The sequence below is a fragment of the Eriocheir sinensis genome, chromosome 6, assembly GCF_024679095.1.
Source record: "Eriocheir sinensis breed Jianghai 21 chromosome 6, ASM2467909v1, whole genome shotgun sequence".
NCBI lineage: Eukaryota > Metazoa > Arthropoda > Malacostraca > Decapoda > Varunidae > Eriocheir > Eriocheir sinensis.
Genome location: NC_066514.1, coordinates 18,016,993 through 18,039,310, shown reverse-complemented (window position 1 = coordinate 18,039,310; position 22,318 = coordinate 18,016,993). Strand labels below are relative to the sequence as shown.

General features: G+C 45.0%; 1 protein-coding gene and 2 long non-coding RNA genes across 5 annotated transcripts in view; 2 read left to right on the top strand and 1 right to left on the bottom strand.

The window, feature by feature from the left end:
- The window catches only part of LOC126989673 (uncharacterized), a 29,259-nt gene extending 13,793 nt beyond the window's left edge, over positions 1-15,466 (top strand). The window contains exon 3 of the long non-coding RNA XR_007743585.1: positions 15,275-15,466. This is a non-coding gene — a long non-coding RNA (uncharacterized LOC126989673). The remainder of the gene's footprint in view (positions 1-15,274) is intronic.
- Positions 1-21,872, top strand: part of LOC126989655 (protein maelstrom homolog) — a 29,809-nt gene extending 7,937 nt beyond the window's left edge. Inside the window, exons 4-8 of one of the 3 annotated variants that reach the window (XM_050848251.1) lie at positions 3,005-3,134; positions 8,634-8,817; positions 9,041-9,234; positions 10,465-10,597; positions 20,872-21,872. In XM_050848251.1, coding sequence (XP_050704208.1) covers positions 3,005-3,120 — 116 coding nt within the window. In that variant the 3' untranslated portion in view covers positions 3,121-3,134; positions 8,634-8,817; positions 9,041-9,234; positions 10,465-10,597; positions 20,872-21,872. Of the gene's footprint in view, positions 1-221; positions 371-3,004; positions 3,135-8,633; positions 8,818-9,040; positions 9,235-10,464; positions 10,598-20,871 lie in introns of those variants that run through there. The other 2 variants (XM_050848254.1, XM_050848265.1) reach the window with 2 other exon arrangements.
- LOC126989684 (uncharacterized) lies at positions 16,023-17,297 on the bottom strand. The gene is made up of 2 exons (XR_007743590.1): positions 16,490-17,297; positions 16,023-16,386 (listed from the first exon to the last, which is right to left on the bottom strand). It is a non-coding gene; the product is annotated as an uncharacterized LOC126989684 (long non-coding RNA).
- Positions 21,873-22,318: the final 446 nt, after the last annotated feature.

Below are 22,318 nucleotides of genomic sequence, written 5' to 3'. Positions count from 1 at the left end.
CATGATATAAACCCCCCAAAATAGATGATACATAACCTGATCACAAATGCTTTGATATATATTATGCAATGGTTTGTGTGAGGGGTGATTTTTTCTCATTTTTCTCGCTTGGAGGGACCATTAAGAAACATGATGCCTGCTGCTGCTGGTGCCGGGTTAAGGGATAAAAGGGACGTTAGGCTGTGAAGTAGTGTTGTGATACCCTTGCTTGGTGCCCACAGCTGCACAACACCGCGCTGAAGGACGCTTCTGCACCCTGTCGTGTGTGCGGCGGCCTACTTCATGTGTCAGAACCTGGACCTCAGGAAGCTGTGGAGCCTCAGATGGGGAAGCACTAGGAGCTGTGGGTCTCTCCAGCCTGAGCCTTGAGGTAATGACATTCCTCAAAGCACATGAGAAATTACCTTATTCCAGATAGTTCTTTTCCCAACTACCTGCCTGGGATATGAGCCTGGGCCCTCAAGATATGGGGTTGATGCTATGCTCCAACAAATCTTGGGGGCTTCGTGGTGGAGTGGTTAGCACACTCGGCTCACAACCGAAAGAGCCCAGGTTCGATTCCCGGGCGAAGTGGAAAAATTTGGGCGGCTTTTCCGATACCCTACGCCCCTGTCCACCCAGCAGTGTACCAGGTATTAATCAGGGGTTGTGTCCCATCTCCTGGGGTCTGTTCCCTTCTCCTATAATTCCTTCCCCCTCTGTCTCTCTCCGGCATATGACCACAGATATTGCGCTGCCCACTAAAAACCTTCCAACTGTTCCCTTCTCCTATAATTCCTTCCCCTCCTGTCTCTCTCCGGCATATGACCACAGATGTTGCGCTGCCCACTAAACAAAACTTTCCAACTGTTCCCTTCACCTAGAATTCCTTCCCCTTCTCTCTCTCCGGCATATGACCACAGATGTTGCGCTGCCCACTAAACAAAACTTTCCAACTGTTCCCTTCTCCTAGAATTCCTTCCCCTTCTGTCTCTCTCCGGCATATGACCACAGATGTTGCGCTGCCCACTAAACAAAACTTTCCAACTGTTCCCTTCTCCTAGAATTCCTTCCCCTTCTGTCTCTCTCCGGCATATGACCACAGATGTTGCGCTGCCCACTAAACAAAACTTTCCAACTGTTCCCTTCTCCTAGAATTCCTTCCCCTCCTGTCTCTCTCCGGCATATGACCACAGATGTTGCGCTGCCCACTAGACAAAACTTTCCAACTGTTCCCTTCTCCTAAAATTCCTTCCCCTTCTGTCTCTCTCCGGCATATGACCACAGATGTTGCGCTGCCCACTAAACAAAACTTTCCAACTGTTCCCTTCTCCTAGAATTCCTTCCCCTTCTGTCTCTCTCTGGCATATGACCACAGATGTTGCACTGCCCACTAAACAAAACTTTCCAACTGTTCCCTTCTCCTAGAATTCCTTCCCCTTCTGTCTCTCTCCGGCATATGACCACAGATGTTGCGCTGCCCACTAAACAAAACTTTCCAACTGTTCCCTTCTCCTAGAATTCCTTCCCCTTCTGTCTCTCTCCGGCATATGACCACAGATGTTGCGCTACCCACTAAACAAAACTTTCCAACTGTTCCCTTCTCCTAGAATTCCTTCCCCTTCTGTCTCTCTCCGGCGGCATATGACCACAGATGTTGCGCTGCCCACTAAACCAAATTTTCCAACTGTTTCCTTCTCCTATAATTCCTTCCCCTCCTGTCTCTATCCGGCATATGACCACAGATGTTGCGCTGCCCACTAAACAAAACTTTCCAACTGTTCCCTTCTCCTAGAATTCCTTCCCCTTCTGTCTCTCTCCGGCATATGACCACAGATGTTGCGCTGCCCACTAAACAAAACTTTCCAACTGTTCCCTTCTCCTAGAATTCCTTCCCCTTCTGTCTCTCTCCGGCATATGACCACAGATGTTGCGCTGCCCACTAAACCAAATTTTCCAACTGTTTCCTTCTCCTATAATTCCTTCCCCTCCTGTCTCTCTCCGGCATATGACCACAGATGTTGCGCTGCCCACTAAACAAAACTTTCCAACTGTTCCCTTCTCCTAGAATTCCTTCCCCTTCTGTCTCTCTCCGGCATATGACCACAGATGTTGCGCTGCCCACTAAACAAAACTTTCCAACTGTTCCCTTCTCCTAGAATTCCTTCCCCTTCTGTCTCTCTCCGGCATATGACCACAGATGTTGCGCTGCCCACTAAACAAAACTTTCCAACTGTTCCCTTCTCCTAGAATTCCTTCCCCTCCTGTCTCTCTCCGGCATATGACCACAGATGTTGCGCTGCCCATTAAACAAAATTTTCCAACTTTTACCGTGCTTGTAGATGTTTAAGAATCATCGGAGTTACCTTCAGAAGAGCTTTGATGCTCCCCTTGTAAAGGCTTGTCATAAGAATCAGAAAGGAAAGCCTGTTCACTGTTTACAAGCAAAATTCTTGTTGAAGTTTGGAAGCTTTTTTTCACGTTTAGATTATTTATTAAGGTTCAAAAGTAGTTTGTTCAGAAGCAAGATAGTTTAGAAATTTGTCTAGATTTTTTTTAGAGCTCAAAAGATTTTTTTTTAGATTTATTTAATTTTATTTATTTATTTATTATTATTTTTTTTTTTACATCTTCGCTGGTGCCGGCAGGCTTGTTTTTTGGAGAGGCCTGATGGTATGGCTCAGCCCGTCGTGGTGCAGGCGAGTGTTTATAGTGGCTCCATCTTGCATTGGCTCATGCTGCTCTCCCGGAGCTCATCGTTAATCCTAGAATCTAGAGTCCGGGTTGATAGGTGGTCTTCTGGACAGCATGTGGGTAGTTTTAAGCCACTCGGCGGCGGCTGAAAAATCCCAGCTTGATGGCACCGGGCAGGAATTGAACTCGCGTCCTCCTGAACGCAGCACCGTCACTCTGTTGACTCAGCCACCGCCTCCTCTGTATGTTTGGAAGTTTGTTGAAAGATTTTTCCATGTTGTGGTTGTTGGTTAAAGATTTATGAGTACATAACCCGGCACCTTTCTTACAGGCCTCGGACAAAGCCTGTTGGCTCTTGGGGGGGTGACGATGGACGGGAAAGGTCGTGCAGGCCTGGACGACAAAACCATGGGAGGAGGAGGAAGACTTTCCCTCGCTTGGCTCTGAGCAGGCCAGGAAAGGTACAGTGCTTATTGTTTCTTGCATTCACCAACTTGTAGTATTTGACTTCATTTAATATTGAACATTTTACATATTTATTTATTTATTTTACAACAAAGGAGACAGCTCAAGGGCACACAAAAAAGGAAACAATAATAAAAAAAAGCCCACTACTCGCTGCTCCCAAATATACACCGGGTATTCCATACGTGCAAATCCGCTCCTATGCGACTAACCTAAATGTGCCAAGTATTGGTTTTATGCGAGAAAAAGTCACTATTATGGGAGTATCGGCGCTGGTGCTGGTGAGGTTTGGTGACACACTAGAGGGCGCAAATGTTTCCTGCACTTTCCTCGCCTATAATTAACCTTTTCCTCCCTCTGATCCTAAAGTTAATCCTCAGGTACTAGCTAATTATCAGCCTAAACCATAGACTCTGGGTGTGTCTCCCCGGAAGCAATCAATGTGCTTTATTGTTGCTTAAGTGCTTTGTTATTGTGAAACGGTGCCGGAATAAATAGTTAAGAGGGTTCCAAAAAGGGTCGTGGAACATAACCCCTTATTGGGATGATAACTTCCATATATGCGAATTCACATGATGCGAGCTTTTTGCAGAACGTAACCCTCACATATAATGGATACTGCCTGCTGTACTGGATTTGAGGTCATTTCATATTGGGCATTTTCCATATATACTTCTGTCAAGCCATGGATGCTCTGCTCCGCCTATTTCAACTCTTTCAAAGCGTCCGCACCAAAATACAGTGAACCCTCGATATAACAGACTAATTGGGGGAGACTTTAGTCCATTAACCCGGTGGTGGTAGCAGCGGGGATCGTGTTCCTTAATGGCCCCTCTAAGCGAGAAAAATGAGAAAAAATCGCCCCTCACACAAACCATTTCGTAATAGATATCAAAGCATTTGTGATCAGATTATATATCATTTAATTTGGGGGGTTTATATCATGGCACAAATTTGGCCCGTCGCTGCTACACGGTAAAAAAGCACCTTTCCACTTCTGACCTTCTATCTGATTGCCAGTATGGGTTCCGCAAGGGGCGTTCTACTGGTGATCTCCTAGCCTTCTTAACTGACTCTTGGTCATCCTCTCTTAGCCGTTTCGGTGAAACTTTTGCTATTGCGCTGGACATATCAAAAGTTTTTGATAGGGTCTGGCACAAATCTTTGCTTTCCAAACTACCCTCCTACGGTTTCTATCCTTCTCTCTGTACCTTTATCTCCAGTTTCCTTTCTGACCGTTCTATTTCTGCCGTGGTAGACGGTCACTGTTCTTCCCCTAAATCTATTAACAGTGGTGTCCCACAGGGTTCTGTCCTATCTCCCACTCTTTTTCTGTTGTTCATTGATGATCTTCTTTCCAAAACGAACTGTCCTATCCATTCCTACGCCGATGATTCCACTCTGCATTACTCAACTTCTTTTAATAGAAGACCCACCCTTCAGGAACTTAACGACTCAAGGCTGGAGGCTGCAGAACGCTTAGCCTCAGACCTTACTATTATTTCCGATTGGGGCAAGAAGAACCTGGTGTCCTTCAACGCCTCAAAAACACAGTTTCTCCACCTATCCACTCGACACAATCTTCCAAACAACTATCTCCTATTCTTTGACAACACCCAGCTATCACCTTCCTCAACACTAAACATCCTCGGTCTATCCTTAACTCAAAATCTCAACTGGAAACTTCATATCTCATCTCTTACTAAATCAGCTTCCTCGAGGCTGGGCGTTCTGTATCGTCTCCGACAGTTCTTCTCCCCTGCACAGTTGCTGTCCATATGCAGGGGCCTTGTCCACCCTCGTATGGAGTATGCATCTCGTGTGGGGGGGCTCCACTCACACATCTCTTCTGGACAGAGTGGAGGCTAAGGGTCTTCGTCTCATCAGCTCTCCTCCTCATACTGATAGTCTTCTACCTCTTAAATTCCGCCGCAATGTTGCCTCTCTTTCTATCTTCTATCGATATTTCCACGCTGACTGCTCTTCTGAGCTTGCTAACTGCATGCCTCCCCCCCTCCCGCGGCCCCGCTGCACTCGACTTTCTACTCATGCTCATCCCTATACTGTCCAAACCCCTTATGCAAGAGTTAACCAGCATCTTCACTCTTTCATCCCTCATGCTGGTAAACTCTGGAACAATCTTCCTTCATCTGTATTTCCTCCTGCCTACGACTTGAACTCTTTCAAGAGGAGGGTATCAGGACACCTCTCCTCCCGAAACTGACCGAAAGAGGCGAAAGAGTTTGACCAGGCAGGGTGAGAGCACGGAGGCACAGTTTTTAAGGACAATAGGAGGCACTCCATCAGGTCCATAAGCCTTCTGAGGATTGAGGCCAGAGAGGGCATAGAAAACATCATTTTGAAGAATCTTTATAACAGGCATAAAGGAGTCAGAGGGGGGATGAGTAGGAGGAATATGCCCAGAATCGTCCAGAGTGGAGTTTTTAGAAAAAGTTTGAGAGAAGAGTTCAGCCTTAGAGATAGATGAGACGGCAGTGTTGCCGTCAGGACTGAGGAGTGGAGGGAAAGATGAAGAAGTGAAGTTGGAGGAGATGTTTTTGGCTAGATGCCAGAAGTCATGGGAAGAGTTAGAGAAAGCAAGGTTTTGACATTTTCTATTAATGAAAGAATTTTTGGTTAGTCGGAGAATAGATTTGGCACGATTTCGGGCAGAAATGTAAAGTTCATAATTAGCATTAGTTTGAAGGCTCTGGTACCTTTTGTGAGCTACCTCTCTATTATCACGGTAAAGCCACAAATTTGGCCCGTCGCTGCTACACGGTAAAGCCACAAATTTGGCCCGTCGCTACTACACGGTAAAGCCACAAATTTGGCCCGTCGCTACTACACGGTAAAGCCACAAACTTGTCCCGTCACTGCTACACGGTAAAGCCACAAATCTGTCCCGTCACTGCTACACGGTAAAGCCACAAATTTGGCCCCTCGCTGCTACCGGGTTAAATCCTATATTGGTATCATTTAATTTTAGTGTGATCATATAATTTTATTATGTTACTAATTTCAACAGTGTAGTGGATCTCTGTCTAATGCCACTGGTTAGGTTTACTTCCCCATAATCTTCATTGTTGAGTATTAGTTTTGTTTTATCTTCTGAATAGACGTTTGCCACAAAGTCAATCACTTTTGGGTGGATTTTAAAAAACATCATTGCCTCTTGCAGCTCTTCTCTTTTTATTGAATCAAAGGCTTTACTGAAATCTACGGCCGTGACTATTCAAATGTCACTATTGTATATAATAGGTTTTTAGCCATAAACTCCACGCAATCATCATGTGTCCCGTCTCCTGGGGTCTGTTCCCTTCTCCTATAATTCCTTCCCCTCCTGTCTCTCTCTGGCATATGACCACAGATGTTGAGTCCCGTCTCCTGGGGTCTGTTCCCTTCTCCTATAATTCCTTTCCCTTCTGTCTCTCTCCGGCATATGACCACAGATGTTGTGTCCCGTCTCCTGGGGTCTGTTCCCTTCTCCTATAATTCCTTCCCCTTCTGTCTCTCTCCGGCATATGACCACAGATGTTGCGCCAACTAAACAAAACTTTCCAACTGTTCCCTTCTCCTATAACTCCTTCCCCTTCTGTCTCTCTCCAGCACATGACCACAGATGTTATGCTGCCCACTAAACCAAACTTTCCAACTGTTCCCTTCTCCTATAATTCCTTCCCCTTCTGTCTCTCTGTGGCACATGACCACAGATGTTGCGCTGACTAAACAAAACTTTCCAACTGTTCCCTTCTCCTATAATTCCTTCCCCTTCTGTCTCTCTCCGGCATATGACCACAGATGTTGTGTCCCATCTCCTGGGGTCTGTTCCCTTCTCCTATAATTCCTTCCCCTTCTGTCTCTCTCCGGCATATGACCACAGATGTTGTGTCCCATCTCCTGGGGTCTGTTCCCTTCTCCTATAATTCCTTCCCCTTCTGTCTCTCTCCGGCATATGACCACAGATGTTGTGTCCCATCTCCTGGGGTCTGTTCCCTTCTCCTATAATTCCTTCCCCTTCTATCTCTCTCCAGCACATGACCACAGATGTTGCGCCAACTAAACCAAATTTTCCAACTGTTCCCTTCTCCTATAATTCCTTCCCCTTCTATCTCTCTCCAGCACATGACCACAGATGTTGCGCCAACTAAACCAAATTTTCAAACTGTTCCGTTCTCCTATAATTCCTTCCCCTTCTGTCTCTCTCCGGCACATGACCACAGATGTTGCGCCAACTAAACCAAACTTTCCAACTGTTCCCTTCTCCTATAATTCCTTCCCCTTCTATCTCTCTCCAGCACATGACCACAGATGTTGCGCCCACTAAACCAAACTTTCCAACTGTTCCCTTCTCCTATAATTCCTTCCCCTTCTGTCTGTCTCCGGCATATGACCACAGATGTTGCGCCCACTAAACCAAACTTTCCAACTGTTCCCTTCTCCTATAATTCCTTCCCCTTCTGTCTCTCTCCGGCATATGACCACAGATGTTGCGCCCACTAAACAAAACTTTCCAACTGTTCCCTTCTCCTATAATTCCTTCCCCTTCTGTCTCTCTCTGGCATATGACCACAGATGTTGCGCCCACTAAACAAAACTTTCCAACTGTTCCCTTCTCCTATAATTCCTTCCCTTTCTGTCTCCGGCACATGACCACAGATGTTGCGCCCACTAAACCAAACTTTCCAACTGTTCCCTTCTCCTATAATTCCTTCCCCTTCTGTCTGTCTCTGGCATATGACCACAGATGTTGCGCCGACTAAACGAAACTTTCCAACTGTTCCCTTCTCCTATAATTCCTTCCCCTTCTGTCTCTCTCCGGCATATGACCACAGATGTTGCGCCCACTAAACAAAGCTTTCCAACTGTTCCCTTCTCCTATAATTCCTTCCCCTTCTGTCTCTCTCTGTCATATGACCACAGATGCTGCGCCCACTAAACAAAACCTTCCAACTGTTCCCTTCTCCTATAATTCCTTCCCCTTCTGTCTCTCTCTGGCATATGACCACAGATGTTGTGCCCACTAAACCAAACTTTCCAACTGTTCCCTTCTCCTATAATTCTTTCCCCTTCTGTCTCTCTCCGGCATATGACCACAGATGTCACTAAACCAAACTTTCCAGCTTTAATGGTACATAGAAAGTAACATTGCCTCCATAGTGAATATCATCATGTCTTGCACAGAAATAAATAGTCAGGGTCTCAAAAATAATAGGCTACCCCTTCCTCAACAATACACATTATTATTATTATTATTATTATTGTTGTTATTATTATTATTATTATTATTATTATTATTATTATTATTATTATTATTATTATTATTATTATTATTATTATTTCTACTACAATTTTTATTTCTTCATAGCTTACACTGGTATAGGAAATTACCTTTATCATATTTGCTATTATTATTATTATTATTATTATTATTATTATTATTATTATTATTATTATTATTATTATTATTATTATTATTATTATTATTATTTCAGCGTGAAGATGTCAGGTCGCGACGCGTTGGTCCATCGGCGCACCTTCCAGAACGCCAACCAGGTGGTGGAGTTGACCACACGCACCATTCCCAAGGCTCAACACCACCACCACCACCACCAGCGAGGACATCAACACCATTCACCACCACCATTGAAGCCATATCACACCACCACCACCACCAGGGTGCTCTGTGAAGGGTTTATAGTGTCATGTCGTCAAGTCCATCTCCCTCAATCTATTCTGGGACCATTTTAGTTGCAATTCTCTGTATCCTTTTCAACTCCACATACTCCAGCACTTCTTCCTGCAAGCTGTTCCATGTGTTAACACTTCTATGTGAAAAACTTTATTTTTTCCAGTCACTCAAACAGGTTCCTTTATTAAGTTTCTTTCCGTGTCCTCTCAGCCCCTGCGTTACTGCCGCTAAGAAGAGATCATTTCTATCTACCTCATCAAACAGGGGGCTTCGTGGTGCAGTGGTTAGCACACTCGGCTCACAACCGAGAGAGCCCGGGTTGGATTCCCGGGCGGAGTGGAAAAATTTGGGCGGCTTTTCTGACACCCTACGCCCCTGTCCTCCCAGCAGTGAATGGGTACCAGGTATTAATCGGGGGTTGTGTCCCGTCTCCTGGGGTCTGTTCCCTTCTCCTATAATTCCTTCCCCTTCTGTCTCTCTCCAGCATATGACCACAGATGTTGCGCCCACCAAACAAAACTTTCCAACTTTTTCCTCATCAAACTTATTTACCAACCTGTTCAGTGCAATCAGATCTCCTCTCTCTCTTCTTTGTTCCAGTGTCGTCAAGTCCATCTCCCTCAGTGTCTTCATACGTCATATTCGAGAGTTCTGGGACCATTTTGTTGCAATTCTCTGTCTTGAGTCCAACATAATAATCTTCCTTTGCATAGTTTTTCATTTTTCCCCTATATGCCTCATCTTGGTATTCAAATCCTTCCATAGTTTTCATCTGTCATAGTTGATGGCCATTCTTTCCTAAGGGGCACTCGTGACTGACTCCTTCATCTAACTCAACATTTTTTGTGAAAATTAGGTCAAGTCTTGATGGCTGGTCATCCCCTCTTAGCCTTGTTTCTCCTTTAACCCACTGCATCAACAGATTATCACATCAGGTGTGTGTGTGTGTGTGTGTGTGTGTGTTTGTGTTTACCTAGTTGTAGTTTTACAGGGCCTGGGCTTTACGCTGGTGTGGTCCCGTCTCCGTATCTACATTTATCCAACTTTTCCTTGAAGCTTTGCACACTCCTTTCTGATACTACATCCTCACCTAGTCTGTTCCAAACCTCTATACTTCTTTGTGGGAAGCTATATTTCTTTATGTCTCTCAAGCATCTTCCCTTCCTCAATTTTTTACTGTGTCCTCTTGTGTGTTCCTCTTGGTGGTAATTTCTTCTTTTAGTGGTAACTCCTCATTGTCTACTTCCATTTTGCTCAGTAATTTGTAGATTTGTATTAGGTCTACCCTCTCTCTTCTTTGTTCTAGTGTTGGTAAGTCCATTTCCTGTAGTCTCTCCTCGTATGTCAATAACTGGAACCATTTTTGTTGCCATTCTTTGTATTCTTTCTAGTTTCTTTATGTGTTTCTTCTTATGGGGAGACCACACTGCCTCCGCATGTGTGTGTGTGTGTGTGTGTGTGTGTGTGTGTGTGTGTGTGTGTGTGTGTGTGTGTGTAAGATTGACTGACTGATGAATGAATAACTGTGAGATTAAGTAAATAACTTCCTGATGGAGTGGATGATTGACTTGACAACCTGTAGCTTTACTCTCAGCCATTTCAAGTTCCCGACTGATGTACTAACACCCCCTCAGACTGGCTACAGTGAAGGTCGTGGCAGCCAAGCAGAGAGTGTACTGAAACTCCTGCTGTGAGCTACTCCTGAGGGCCAAGACCTGCACCCTCACCACCCCTGTAATGGATGCCCATCTGACCCAACCCTCCACGGTGAGTCTGTCCCACTTAATGTTGCAAGAGTTATCCGGTATACCTTCACTCTCTCATGCTTTTCCTATGTCCTGTGCTGTCCAGCTTAATGATGTGAGAGTTAACTGGTGTTTTCACTATCATCTTTTTAGAGTGTCTGATTAAAAAAACTAATGCAAGAGTCGTGGTGTTTTTTGTTCCTGTTGAGTGCCTGGACCTATCAGCTGTCTTGTGCTATCCAACTTATTAATGCAAGAGTAATGGTGTTTTTTGTTCCTGTTGAGTGCCTGGACCTATCAGCTGTCTTGTGCTGTCCAATTTATTAATGCAAGAGTAATGGTGTTTTTTGTTCCTGTTGAGTGCCTGGACCTATCAGCTGTCTTGTGCTGTCCAACTTATTAATGCAAGAGTAATGGTGTTTTTTGTTCCTGTTGAGTGCCTGGACCTATCAGCTGTCTTGTGCTGTCCAACTTATTAATGCAAGAGTAATGGTGTTTTTTGTTCCTGTTGAGTGCCTGGACCTTTTTTTTTTTTTTTTTTACAGCAAAGGAGACAGCTCAAGGGCACAAAAAAGTAAACATTAATAAAAAAAAAGCCCGCTACTCGCTGCTCCTAAAAAGAATCCAAAGAGGTGGCCGAAAGATAAGTCAGTTTCGGGAGGAGAGGTGTCCTGATACCCTCCTCTTGAAAGAGTTCAAGTCGTAGGCAGGAGGAAATACAGATGAAGGAAGATTGTTCCAGAGTTTACCAGCGTGAGGGATGAAAGAGTGAAGATGCTGGTTAACTCTTGCATAAGGGGTTTGGACAGTATAGGGATGAGCATGAGTAGAAAGTCGAGTGCAGCGGGGCCGCGGGAGGGGGGGAGGCATGCAGTTAGCAAGTTCAGAAGAGCAGTCAGCGTGGAAATATCGATAGAAGATAGAAAGAGAGGCAACATTGCGGCGGAATTTAAGAGGTAGAAGACTATCAGTATGAGGAGGAGAGCTGATGAGACGAAGAGCCTTTGCCTCCACTCTGTCCAGAAGAGCTGTGAGTGGAGCCCCCCCACACATGAGATGCATACTCCATACGAGGGCGGACTAGGCCCCTGTATATGGACAGCAACTGTGCAGGGGAGAAGAACTGGCGGAGACGGTACAGAACGCCCAGCCTCGAGGAAGCTGATTTAGTAAGAGATGAGATATGAAGTTTCCAGTTGAGATTTTGAGTTAAGGATAGACCGAGGATGTTTAGTGTTGAGGAAGGTGATAGCTGGGTGTTGTCAAAGAATAGGGGATAGTTGTTTGGAAGATTGTGTCGAGTGGATAGGTGGAGAAACTGTGTTTTGAGGCGTTGAAGGACACCAGGTTCTTCTTGCCCCAATCGGAAATACTAGTAAGGTCTGAGGCTAAGCGTTCTGCAGCCTCCAGCCTTGAGTCGTTAAGTTCCTGAAGGGTGGGTCTTCTATTAAAAGAAGTTGAATAATGCAGAGTGGAATCATCGGCGTAGGAATGGATAGGACAGTTCGTTTTGGAAAGAAGATCATCAATGAACAACAGAAAAGAGTGGGAGATAGGACAGAACCTGTGGGACACCACTGTTAATAGATTTAGGGAAGAACAGTGACCGTCTACCACGGCAGAAATAGAACGGTCAGAAAGGAAACTGGAGATAAAGGTACAGAGAAGGATAGAAACCGTAGGAGGGTAGTTTAGAAAGCAGATTTGTGCCAGACCCTATCAAAAGCTTTTGATATGTCCAGCGCAATAGCAAAAGTTTCACCGAAACGGCTAAGAGAGGATGACCAAGAGTCAGTTAAGAAGGCTAGGAGATCACCAGTAGAACGCCCGTTGCGGAACCCATACTGGCGATCAGATAGAAGGTCAGAAGTGGAAAGGTGCTTTTGAATCTTACGGTTAAGGATTGATTCAAAAGCTTTAGATAGACAAGAAAGTAAAGCAATAGGACGGTAGTCTGAGGGATTGGAGCGGTCACCCTTCTTAGGTACAGGCTGTGTGAAGGCATACTTCCAGCAAGAAGGAAAGGTAGATGTTGACAGGCAGAGGCGAAAGAGTTTGACCAGGCAGGGTGACAGCACGGAGGCACAGTTTTAAGGACAATAGGAGGCACTCCATCAGGTCCATAAGCCTTCTGAGGATTGAGGCCAGAGAGGGCATAGAAAACATCATTTTGAAGAATCTTTATAACAGGCATAAAGGAGTCAGAGGGGGGATGAGTAGGAGGAATATGCCCAGAATCGTCCAGAGTGGAGTTTGTAGAAAAAGTTTGAGAGAAGAGTTCAGCCTTAGAGATAGATGAGACGGCAGTGTTGCCGTCAGGACTGAGGAGTGGAGGGAAAGATGAAGAAGTGAAGTTGGAGGAGATGTTTTTGGCTAGATGCCAGAAGTCACGGGAAGAGTTAGAGAAAGCAAGGTTTTGACATTTTCTATTAATGAAAGAATTTTTGGTTAGTTGGAGAATAGATTTGGCACGATTTCGGGCAGAAATGTAAAGTTCATAATTAGCATTAGTTTGAAGGCTCTGGTATCTTTTGTGAGCTACCTCTCTATCATTGACAGCACGAGAACAAGCGTGATTAAACCAAGGCTTTTTAGCGTGAGGAGTAGAGAAAGAACGAGGAATGTATGCCTCCATTCCAGAGACAATCACCTCTGTGATGCGCTGAGCACACACAGAGGGGTCTCTATCCTGGAAGCAATAATCATTCCACGGGAAATCGGAAAAGTACATCCTCAGGTCGTCCCACCGAGCTGAAGCAAAATGCCAGAAGCATCGCCTCTTCGGTGGGTCCAGAGGATGTACAGGAGCGATAGGACAGGATGCAGAAATAAGATTGTGATCGGACCTATCAGCTGTCTTGTGCTGTCCAACTTATTAATGCAAGAGTAATGGTGTTTTTTGTTCCTGTTGAGTGCCTGGACCTATCAGCTGTCTTGTGCTGTCCAACTTATTAATCCAAGAATTGGCCTGTATCTTCACTCTTAACCCCTTCACTACGGCCATGCCAAAACAGTGCCCCGTGCCATATCCGGGATCGCCACGCGCGCCAAATTTCAAATGTCGCTATTGAATATAACAAGTTTTCAGCCATAAACTCAACACAATCATCATGTATTATATAAGAAAACATGCAGAATTAAATGGTGCACATAAAGAAACATAAATTAATTGATCATTTTGAGATGTAAGCGTAAATATAGAGATAAAATAACTTGTGTATTGGTTAAAGCGAGCCAGTATGCGCGTCCTGGGATGTGGTACGGGGCACGCAGGGACACAGTATACGCGTCCTCGTGTTGTAGGGGTTAAGCCTTCCCTGTGTCCTGTGCTGTCACCTCTGTAATGCAAGTGGTGGACAATATGAGATACCATTTGCCTCACAGTCAATGGCCACATAATGAGATAGAGGAATGAGATAAAATTCATATAAAGCCGTATTTTTGAAAAGGGGAAGGGAGGACTCAAGTGATAAAAGATGGCTTTATTTTGTACACTTTTTACTCCTTTTTAAATAAGTACATAGCAGGCAGTAGCTTAGCCAGTAGACTATTTGTGCTGCCTCGGAGAATCTTGGAACCATTTGCTGAACTGAGTGCAGACCAACGTGGCTCACATGAAGCACTTATGAGACTTGGCAACAGAAAACTCCTCAGTTGTATCCTTGACGTGCTAATTTCCCTCAGTAACTCGTGCTGCTCAATACTCATTAGAGAGAGGTGGTTCAATCTTGTTTGAACCATACTGACTCTTACTTCTTGAGTCTAGGTAATTTTGGAAAGGAGCGTTCACCACTGCAGTTGGTGACAATTAGAGTTCAATAAATCTTCAACGCGATCTCGACATTAGGAGAACAAGACCCAAAAGAATGATCAACTCTCAGACGATACAATGTCATCTCGTAAAGGTCTTGTTGAGGTCCAGCAACAGTACAGCCGGGTCAGACCGCAACAGCACTGATCCAATATTTCCCAAAATATATAAGGTACGTCAAGTTTGCAGTATATTGACAGGCCAACATTCGCTGCAGATTTGTCTTTACTCAATGTTATGATAACCCCTCGAATGTTGGTCTGTAAATGTGCCGGCAACTTAACGTACACCTATTGAATACACACCAGCAGAGCGGTCGCTTCTGAAAATAAAAAAAACTATTTCATACCCCTTTGTCATCACGATATATTATTATACTCAACACCCTGCCAACGTACTACTGGCTTACTCATGAGTACAGATACTATTGATGAGAGACCAAAACTCACACTTAGATTCAGCTGTGCCTTTGTGCCTCGACCGCCATTAAACCTTTTTTCTGTTATTGATATTTAATATAATCTATACTACTAAACTTTTATCTGCATCAATAGGTTAAGTATATTATGTAGAACACACCCCTAGCTTACCCTACAGACAGTCAAGGAAATACACATTTCAACCCGTCCGCTGCAATTGGCACGGATTTGGCTTTCACTGGTAGCCTGGTGAACTTATACTCCCAGGTCTTTCTCTGCTTCTGTGGTGGATAGTGGAGTGTTTCCCATATGGTGGTATTGGTGTGCTGGATATCTCTTCACTGGTAGCCTGGTAAACTTATACTCCCAGGTCTTTCTCTGCCTCTGTGGTGGATAGTGGAGTGTTTCCCATGTGGTATTGGTGTGCTGGATATCCCTTCACTGGTAGCCTGGTAACATACACTCCCAGGTCTTTCTCTGCCTCTGTGGTGGATAGTGGAGTGTTTCCCATATGGTATTGGTGTGCTGGATATCCCTTCACTGGTAGCCTGGTAACATACACTCCCAGGTCTTTCTCTGCCTCTGTGGTGGATAGTGGAGTGTTTCCCATATGATATTGGTGTGCTGGATATCCCTTCACTGGTAGCCTGGTAAACTTATACTCCCAGGTCTTTCTCTGCCTCTGTGGTGGATAGTGGAGTGTTTCCCATGTGGTATTGGTGTGCTGGATATCCCCTCCCATGGTGCAGGACTACATTTTTCTTCATTGAATTGTAGCAGCCACTTTTTGCTCCACTCCTGTAGCTTGGTGAGGTCTTCTTGTAGGAAATCCGTAGTCAAAGGGTTAAGAGAATCCATCGCCAGGACCTTCATGCTATTCAATTTACACATGTTTATGTCTGCTGGAGCCTTGGGTCCAGCTGCAACACCCACAAGTTCGGATCTGGACCGCGGGCCGCCAGTTGAGTTAGGAAGCCCTGGACTATATGCCGTATACGGTGTACTACAATGCCAGGCTTATTATACTATGCCCTAGTGAAGTTTTCTATAGTTTCTTATCCCGGAAGCAGTGACGGGCCAGATTTGTGCCGTGATGTAAACCCCCAAAAATAGATGATACATAATCTGATCACAAATGCTTTGATATATATTATGAAATGGTTTGTGTGAGGGGTGATTTTTTTTCATTTTTCTCGCTTAGAGGGACCATTAAGAAACATGATCCCCACAGCTACCGGGTTATATATTGTAATATCATTTATAATAATATTACAAAAAATTAGGAAAATGAGTAATTATTTTGTCTTGGCCTTCTGTGCCTAAGGGCAAAAACTTTAGTTACTAATTTTTTACGTTCCCGCGGGGCCTGTAGCACGTGCTAAATGTGCTACTAGGTTAATTAACCCCTTGAATGCGGATTTCCTACAGTTAGACATCACCAAGCTACTGAAATGGAGCAAAAAGTGACTGCTACAATTCAATGAAGAAAAATGTAAAGTCCTGCACCTTGGGAGGGGATATCCAGCACACCAATACCACATGGGAAACACTCCACTATCCACCACAGAGGCAGAGAAAGACCTGGGAGTGTATGTTACCAGGCTACCAGTGAAGGGATATCCAGCACACCAATACCACCACATGGGAAAACACTCCACTATCCACCACAGAGGCAGAGAAAGACCTGGGAGTGTATGTTACCAGGCTACCAGTGAAGGGATATCCAGCACATCAATACCACATGGGAAACACTCCACTATCCACCATAGAGCCAGAGAAAGACCTGGGACTGTATGTTACCAGGCTACCAGTGAAGGGATATCCAGCACACCAATACCACATGGGAAACACTCCACTATCCACCACAAAGGCAGAGAAAGACCTGGGAGTGTATGTTACCAGGCTACCAGTGAAGGGATATCCAGCACACCAATACCACCACATGGGAAACACTCCACTATCCACCACAGAGGCAGAGAAAGACCTGGGAGTGTATGTTACCAGGTTACCAGTGAAGGGATATCCAGCATACCAATACCACATGGGAAACACTCCACTATCCACCACAGAGGCAGATAAAGACCTGGGAGTGTATGTTACCAGGCTACCAGGGAAGGCCAAATCCGTGCCAGTCACAGCGGACGGGTTAAACCAACACTGAGTCACTTGGGGCCATAAACTTACTCACCAATACCCTTATACTGACTCACTATGTTACATAATAAGAACCACTACCAGGGCTGCACATATGAATCTTACCAGGGCACACATTAAGAATTATTTGTCCTGGTATAGTGTGGCTAATTCTTCTGGCTCCGTGGTGTAGTGGTTAGCATGCCTACCTATGAATATGCCGGCCAGGTTGGAATCCCCCTCCCTGGACAGTCATTTGATTGTAGCCCACTTATGAATTTTCCCCCAGAGCATTTAAGTAAGAGTTAATTTTGTCATATGTATGTAGGTGAGTAAGGTTATGTGATGTTCATCCTTCCTTTCTGGCGGGCTAAATGTACCAAGTGTTAGACCTTAATGTATCTCTCTCTCTCTCTCTCTCTCTCTCTCTCTCTCTCTCTCTCTCTCTCTCTCTCTCTCTCTCTCTCTCTCTCTCTCTCTCTCTCTCTCTCTCTCTCTCTCTCTCTCTCTCTTCCCTTCCTTCCTTCTTTCCTTCCTTCCTTCCTTCCTTTCTCTCTCTCTCTCTCTCTCTCTCTCTCTCTCTCTCTCTCTCTCTCTCTCTCTCTCTCTCTCTCTCTCTCTCTCTCTCTCTCTCTCTCTCCTTTCCTTACCCCTATCTCTCTCTCTTCCCTTCCCTTCCCTTCCCTTCCTTCCTTCCTTTCTCTCTCTCTCTCTCTCTCTCTCTCTCTCTCTCTCTCTCTCTCTCTCTCTCTCTCTCTCTCTCTCTCTCTCTCTCTACACCTCCCCTTTCCTTACCCCTATCTCTCTCTCTCTCTCTTCCCTTCCCTTCCCTTCCCTTCCTTCCTTCCTTCCTTTCTCTCTCTCTCTCTCTCTCTCTCTCTCTCTCTCTCTCTCTCTCTCTCTCTCTCTCTCTCTATCTATCTCTCTCTCTCTCTCTCTCTCTCTCTCTCTCCCCTTACATTAACCCCATATCTCTCTCTCTCTCTCTCTGGAGTGGGCAAGACCAAGAGTTCCCTTCACAAGCCTGGCCTGAGGAACATTGCCTTGGTATATGGGGTGACCTTCCTCGTGACCCAGTATGACCTGACACGGCGGACACTATAGTGAGTAGTCTTGGCACGCAGAGAGAGAGAGAGAGAGTGGTGGGTGATTGGGGCTGATTTAGGGCTGAGAGAGAGAGGTTAAGGGGAAGGAAACGGGCTGGGAATAGAGGGGAGGGAAGGGAGGGGGCTGTCAGGGTGTTGTGGGTTTAAGAAATGAGTGTTTGGGGTTGTTTTGGGGGCTGAAAGACTGTTTAGAAAAGGGATAGGGCTGAAAGAGAGAGAGAGAGAGAGAGAGAGAGAGAGAGAGAGAGAGAGAGAGGGTGGGGCTGTCAGGGTCTTGTGGGTTCAAGAAATGAGTGTTTGGGGCTGTTTTGGGGGGCTGAAAAAGAGCATAAAGGAAAGGGATAGGGCTGTAAGGGAAGGGCTGAGAGAGAGAGAGGTGGGGCTGTCAGGGGTTTATAGGTTCAAGAAGTGAGTGTTTGGGGCTGTTTTGGGGGGCTGAAAGACTGTTTAGAAAAGGAATAGGGCTATACTGTTGCTATCGGGGCTGAGTGACAGAGAGAGTGAGAGTGGTGGGTGATTGGGGCTGATTTAGGGCTGTTTAAGGTGGGGCCACGGGCTATATGGAGGCCGTCAGGGTCAAGCGCGTATGTCCCTTTGCCGGGTGACACCTCATGAAGGGGAGGGGAGGATCAATGTTGCCAGACTGTCATACTCAGTCGCTTATATTTCCCGACTTCCTACGCCCAAACTGTCTTCTGGGCTCCAATAACGAAACTCATTTATAGTAATCATTAACCTGGTAGCAGCGACGGGCCAAATTTGTGGCTTTACCTTGTAGCAGCGACGGGCGAAATTTGTGCCATGATTTAAACCCCCCAAAATAGATGATGCATAAACTGATCACAAATGCGTTGATATATATTATGAAATGGTTTGCGTGAGGGGTGATTTTTTGTTTGAGCTTGTACAAGTTTTCCGCCCCACCGGCCCGCTACACTACAGTACGTCTAGCGAGTGGAAAGCTGCCGATTTTTACTTTACTATTTCCCAATACGCTCACTCTTAACCTATATACACAACCCCCGATTAATACCTGGTACACTGCTGGGTGGACAGGGGCGTAGGGTATCGGAAAAGCCGCCCAAATTTTTCCACTCCGCTCGGGAATCGAACCCGGGCTCTTTCGGTTGTGAGCCGAGTGTGCTAACCACTGCACCACGAAGCCCCCAAGGGAAGGAAGGAAGTAAGGAAGGAGGGAGGGAGAGAACGGCAAAATCACAGAACCATAAAGCTGAAAAAAGGGAAAAAATGTGGAGTTACGTAGCGAACAAACCGTTACGTAAAAAATAAAAACCCAAGGCGTAGAGTGAAGGTGAAATCAAGAGCACCACGGAGCCCCCCAAGAATAGGGAAACTGTGGCTCCTAAACTCCGGTGCGAAGCCTGCACCTCCAGCTTAATAACTGGTTGAGGGAGTCTCCCTAACAACCGTAACTCAGTGATTCGTGTTGTATGTCATTTGTCATTGATATTTGTCCGTAAAATTACTTTTAACTTGTATAAAATAACATCTATAATGATTTTTGGTAATATTTTGGTGGGACATGGGACGCATTAATGGGATTCTCAGTAATTTCAATGGAGGGGAAGTGCCTTTTGGTTTACGAGTGTTTTGTCATGCTGGAAAAAATTACTCAACAAATTAAACTCGTAAACTGACTGTATCTTTAACCTGGTAGCAGCGACGGGCCAAATTTGTGGCTTTACCGTGTAGCAGCGACAGGCCAAATTTGTGGCCTTACCGTGTAGCAGCGAGGGGCCAAATTTGTGGCCTTACCGTGTAGCAGCGACAGGCCAAATTTGTGGCCTTACCATGTAGCAGCGAGGGGCCAAATTTGTGGCCTTACCGTGAACCAGCAACGGGCCAAATTTTTGCCATGATATAAACCCCCCAAAAATAAATGATCCATAAACTGATCACAAATGCTTTGATATATATTATGAAATGGTTTGCGTGAGTGATGATTTTTTTCAAATTTTTCTCGCTTAGAGGGACCATTAAGAAACATGATCCCCGCAGCTACCAGGTTAAATTTCCGCCGCTCATAACGGACTAAGTTCCCACCCGATTAGCCCATTACATCCAGGGTCTACTGTACCTTGGTAGTGTAGTGCATAACAGCGGTGGGTCTCAGCAGGCCTGGCAGACCATGGTGTTGTGGACTCGCTCAGTACGAATATATTACATTGTCAATATCTAGGTAGGCAGGCCATGTGTGTGTGTGTGTGTGTGTGTGTGTATGTGTGTGTTGTTTTTCTATGTAATATTATAAGTACTCTCTCTCTCTCTCTCTCTCTCTCCCTTCCATAGCTTCAGCATTCTCTCTCTCCCTCTCTCTCTCTCTTCCTTCCATAGCTTCAGCATTCTCTCTCTCTCTCTCTCTCTCTCTCTCTCTCTCTCTCTCTCTCTCTCTCTCTCTCTCTCTCTCTCTCTCTCTCTCTCTCTCTCTCTCTCTCTCTCTTTCTCACTCCCTTCTACTTCTAATTTCTTCTCCATTTTCCTCCACTTACCTCCTTCCTCCTTCCTCTCTCTCTCTCCCTTTCTTCTATCTCTCTCTCTCCCTTCCTTCTCTCCCTCCTCCTTTATTCTCTCTTTCTCTGATCATCACATTTTCTCTTCCTTCTTTCTCTTATTTAGCATAGTTACTCCTCCTCCTCCTCCTACTCCTGTTATTGCATCTTCTTCCTCTTCTTCATTTGGTATAGGTCTCTCTCTCTCTCTCTCTCTCTCTCTCTCTCTCTCTCTCTCTCTCTCTCTCTCTCTCTCTCTCTCTCTCTCTCTCTCTCTCTCTCTCTCTCCAATCCATTAATACAGTTATTCTACTCAGGTGTGTGTTGATGCTGGGACCAAGAAGAAGAAGAAGAGGAGAAAAAGGAGGAAGATGATGATAAAGGCAACAGGAAGATCAGAAGAAGAAGAAGAGGAGGAGGAGGAGGAAGAATGGAAGAACACACACACACATGACAAACACCTTTTTATATATTTTTCATTTTTATTAGTCCATACAACATACATTAGCTATATACATATAATACAACATATGCATAACTATATACATTAGACCATAGAGTGAGTGAGAGACTCGAGAGGTGAGATAGAGAGGCGCCCCCCCCCCCTCTCTCTCTCTCTCTCTCTCTCTCTCTCTCTCTCTCTCTCTCTCTCTCTCTCTCTCTCTCTCACCTCACCACAGCTCACAGGACCCCACAGATGTACCCCCACAGTATGTTGATAACCCCCCCCAGACACATACCCCCCCAGCCTCATGAAAGACCCCCTCCTCCCTCCCTCCCCCCCTAGCCAACATAGCCTTATCAATGTTACTAAGTGTATGTATGTATGTGTGTTTTTCTATTAATAAAAAGTTAATTTGTAATGTTTATGTGTTCTATTCCTATGAGAGAGGAAAAGGTAAAGAGGGAGAGACAGAGAACGTAATGAGAAGAATAAGAGAGAGAGGAGGTAAGGGAAGGAGAGAGAAGGAAAATAAATAATGAAAGAAAGAACAGAAGAAATTTACCGATAAAAGAGAGAGAGAGAGAGAGAGAGAGAGAGAGAGAGAGAGAGAGAGAGGTAAGGCAAGGTGAGGTAAGGCAAGGTAAGGTAAGGTAAGATAAGAAGATACAAACAAAATAAACTGTTAACTGTATGTACCTAGCTAACCGTATGAGACTGTGTTATATATACTCTATAACAAAGGGAATATTATTTTAGCAGAGAGAAAGAAAGAGAGAAAGAAAGCTCGCTCTAAACTGTATTTAGCAAACTGTATATGTCTACCCAGTGAGAGGAAGCTGAACTCTATAACACAGGCAATATTATCTTAACAGAGAAAGAAAGCTAGCTCTAAACTGTATAAAACTAACTGTATCTCAACTGTAGGCGAACTGACCTCAACTATACAGTAAACCCTGGATATAACGGACCCGCTTATAATGGATTTCGGATATAACAGACAAGGTCAGAGGGTCAGAAATCCACCGGGACCGACCAAGAATAGTTTTGAACCACCCGCTTCTGGTAACTACAACAGCTTAACTATATACATATACAGTAAACCCTGGATATAATGGACCCACTTATAATGGATTTTGGATATAAAGGAGAAGATCAGAAAAAGTTGGAAAGTTTGGTTTAGTCGGCGCAACATCTGTGGTCATATGCCGGAGAGAGACAGAATGGGAAGGAATTATAGGAGAAGGCAACAGACCCCAGGAGACGGGACACAGCCCCCGATTAATACCTGGTACCCATTCACTCCTGAGTGGACAGGGGCG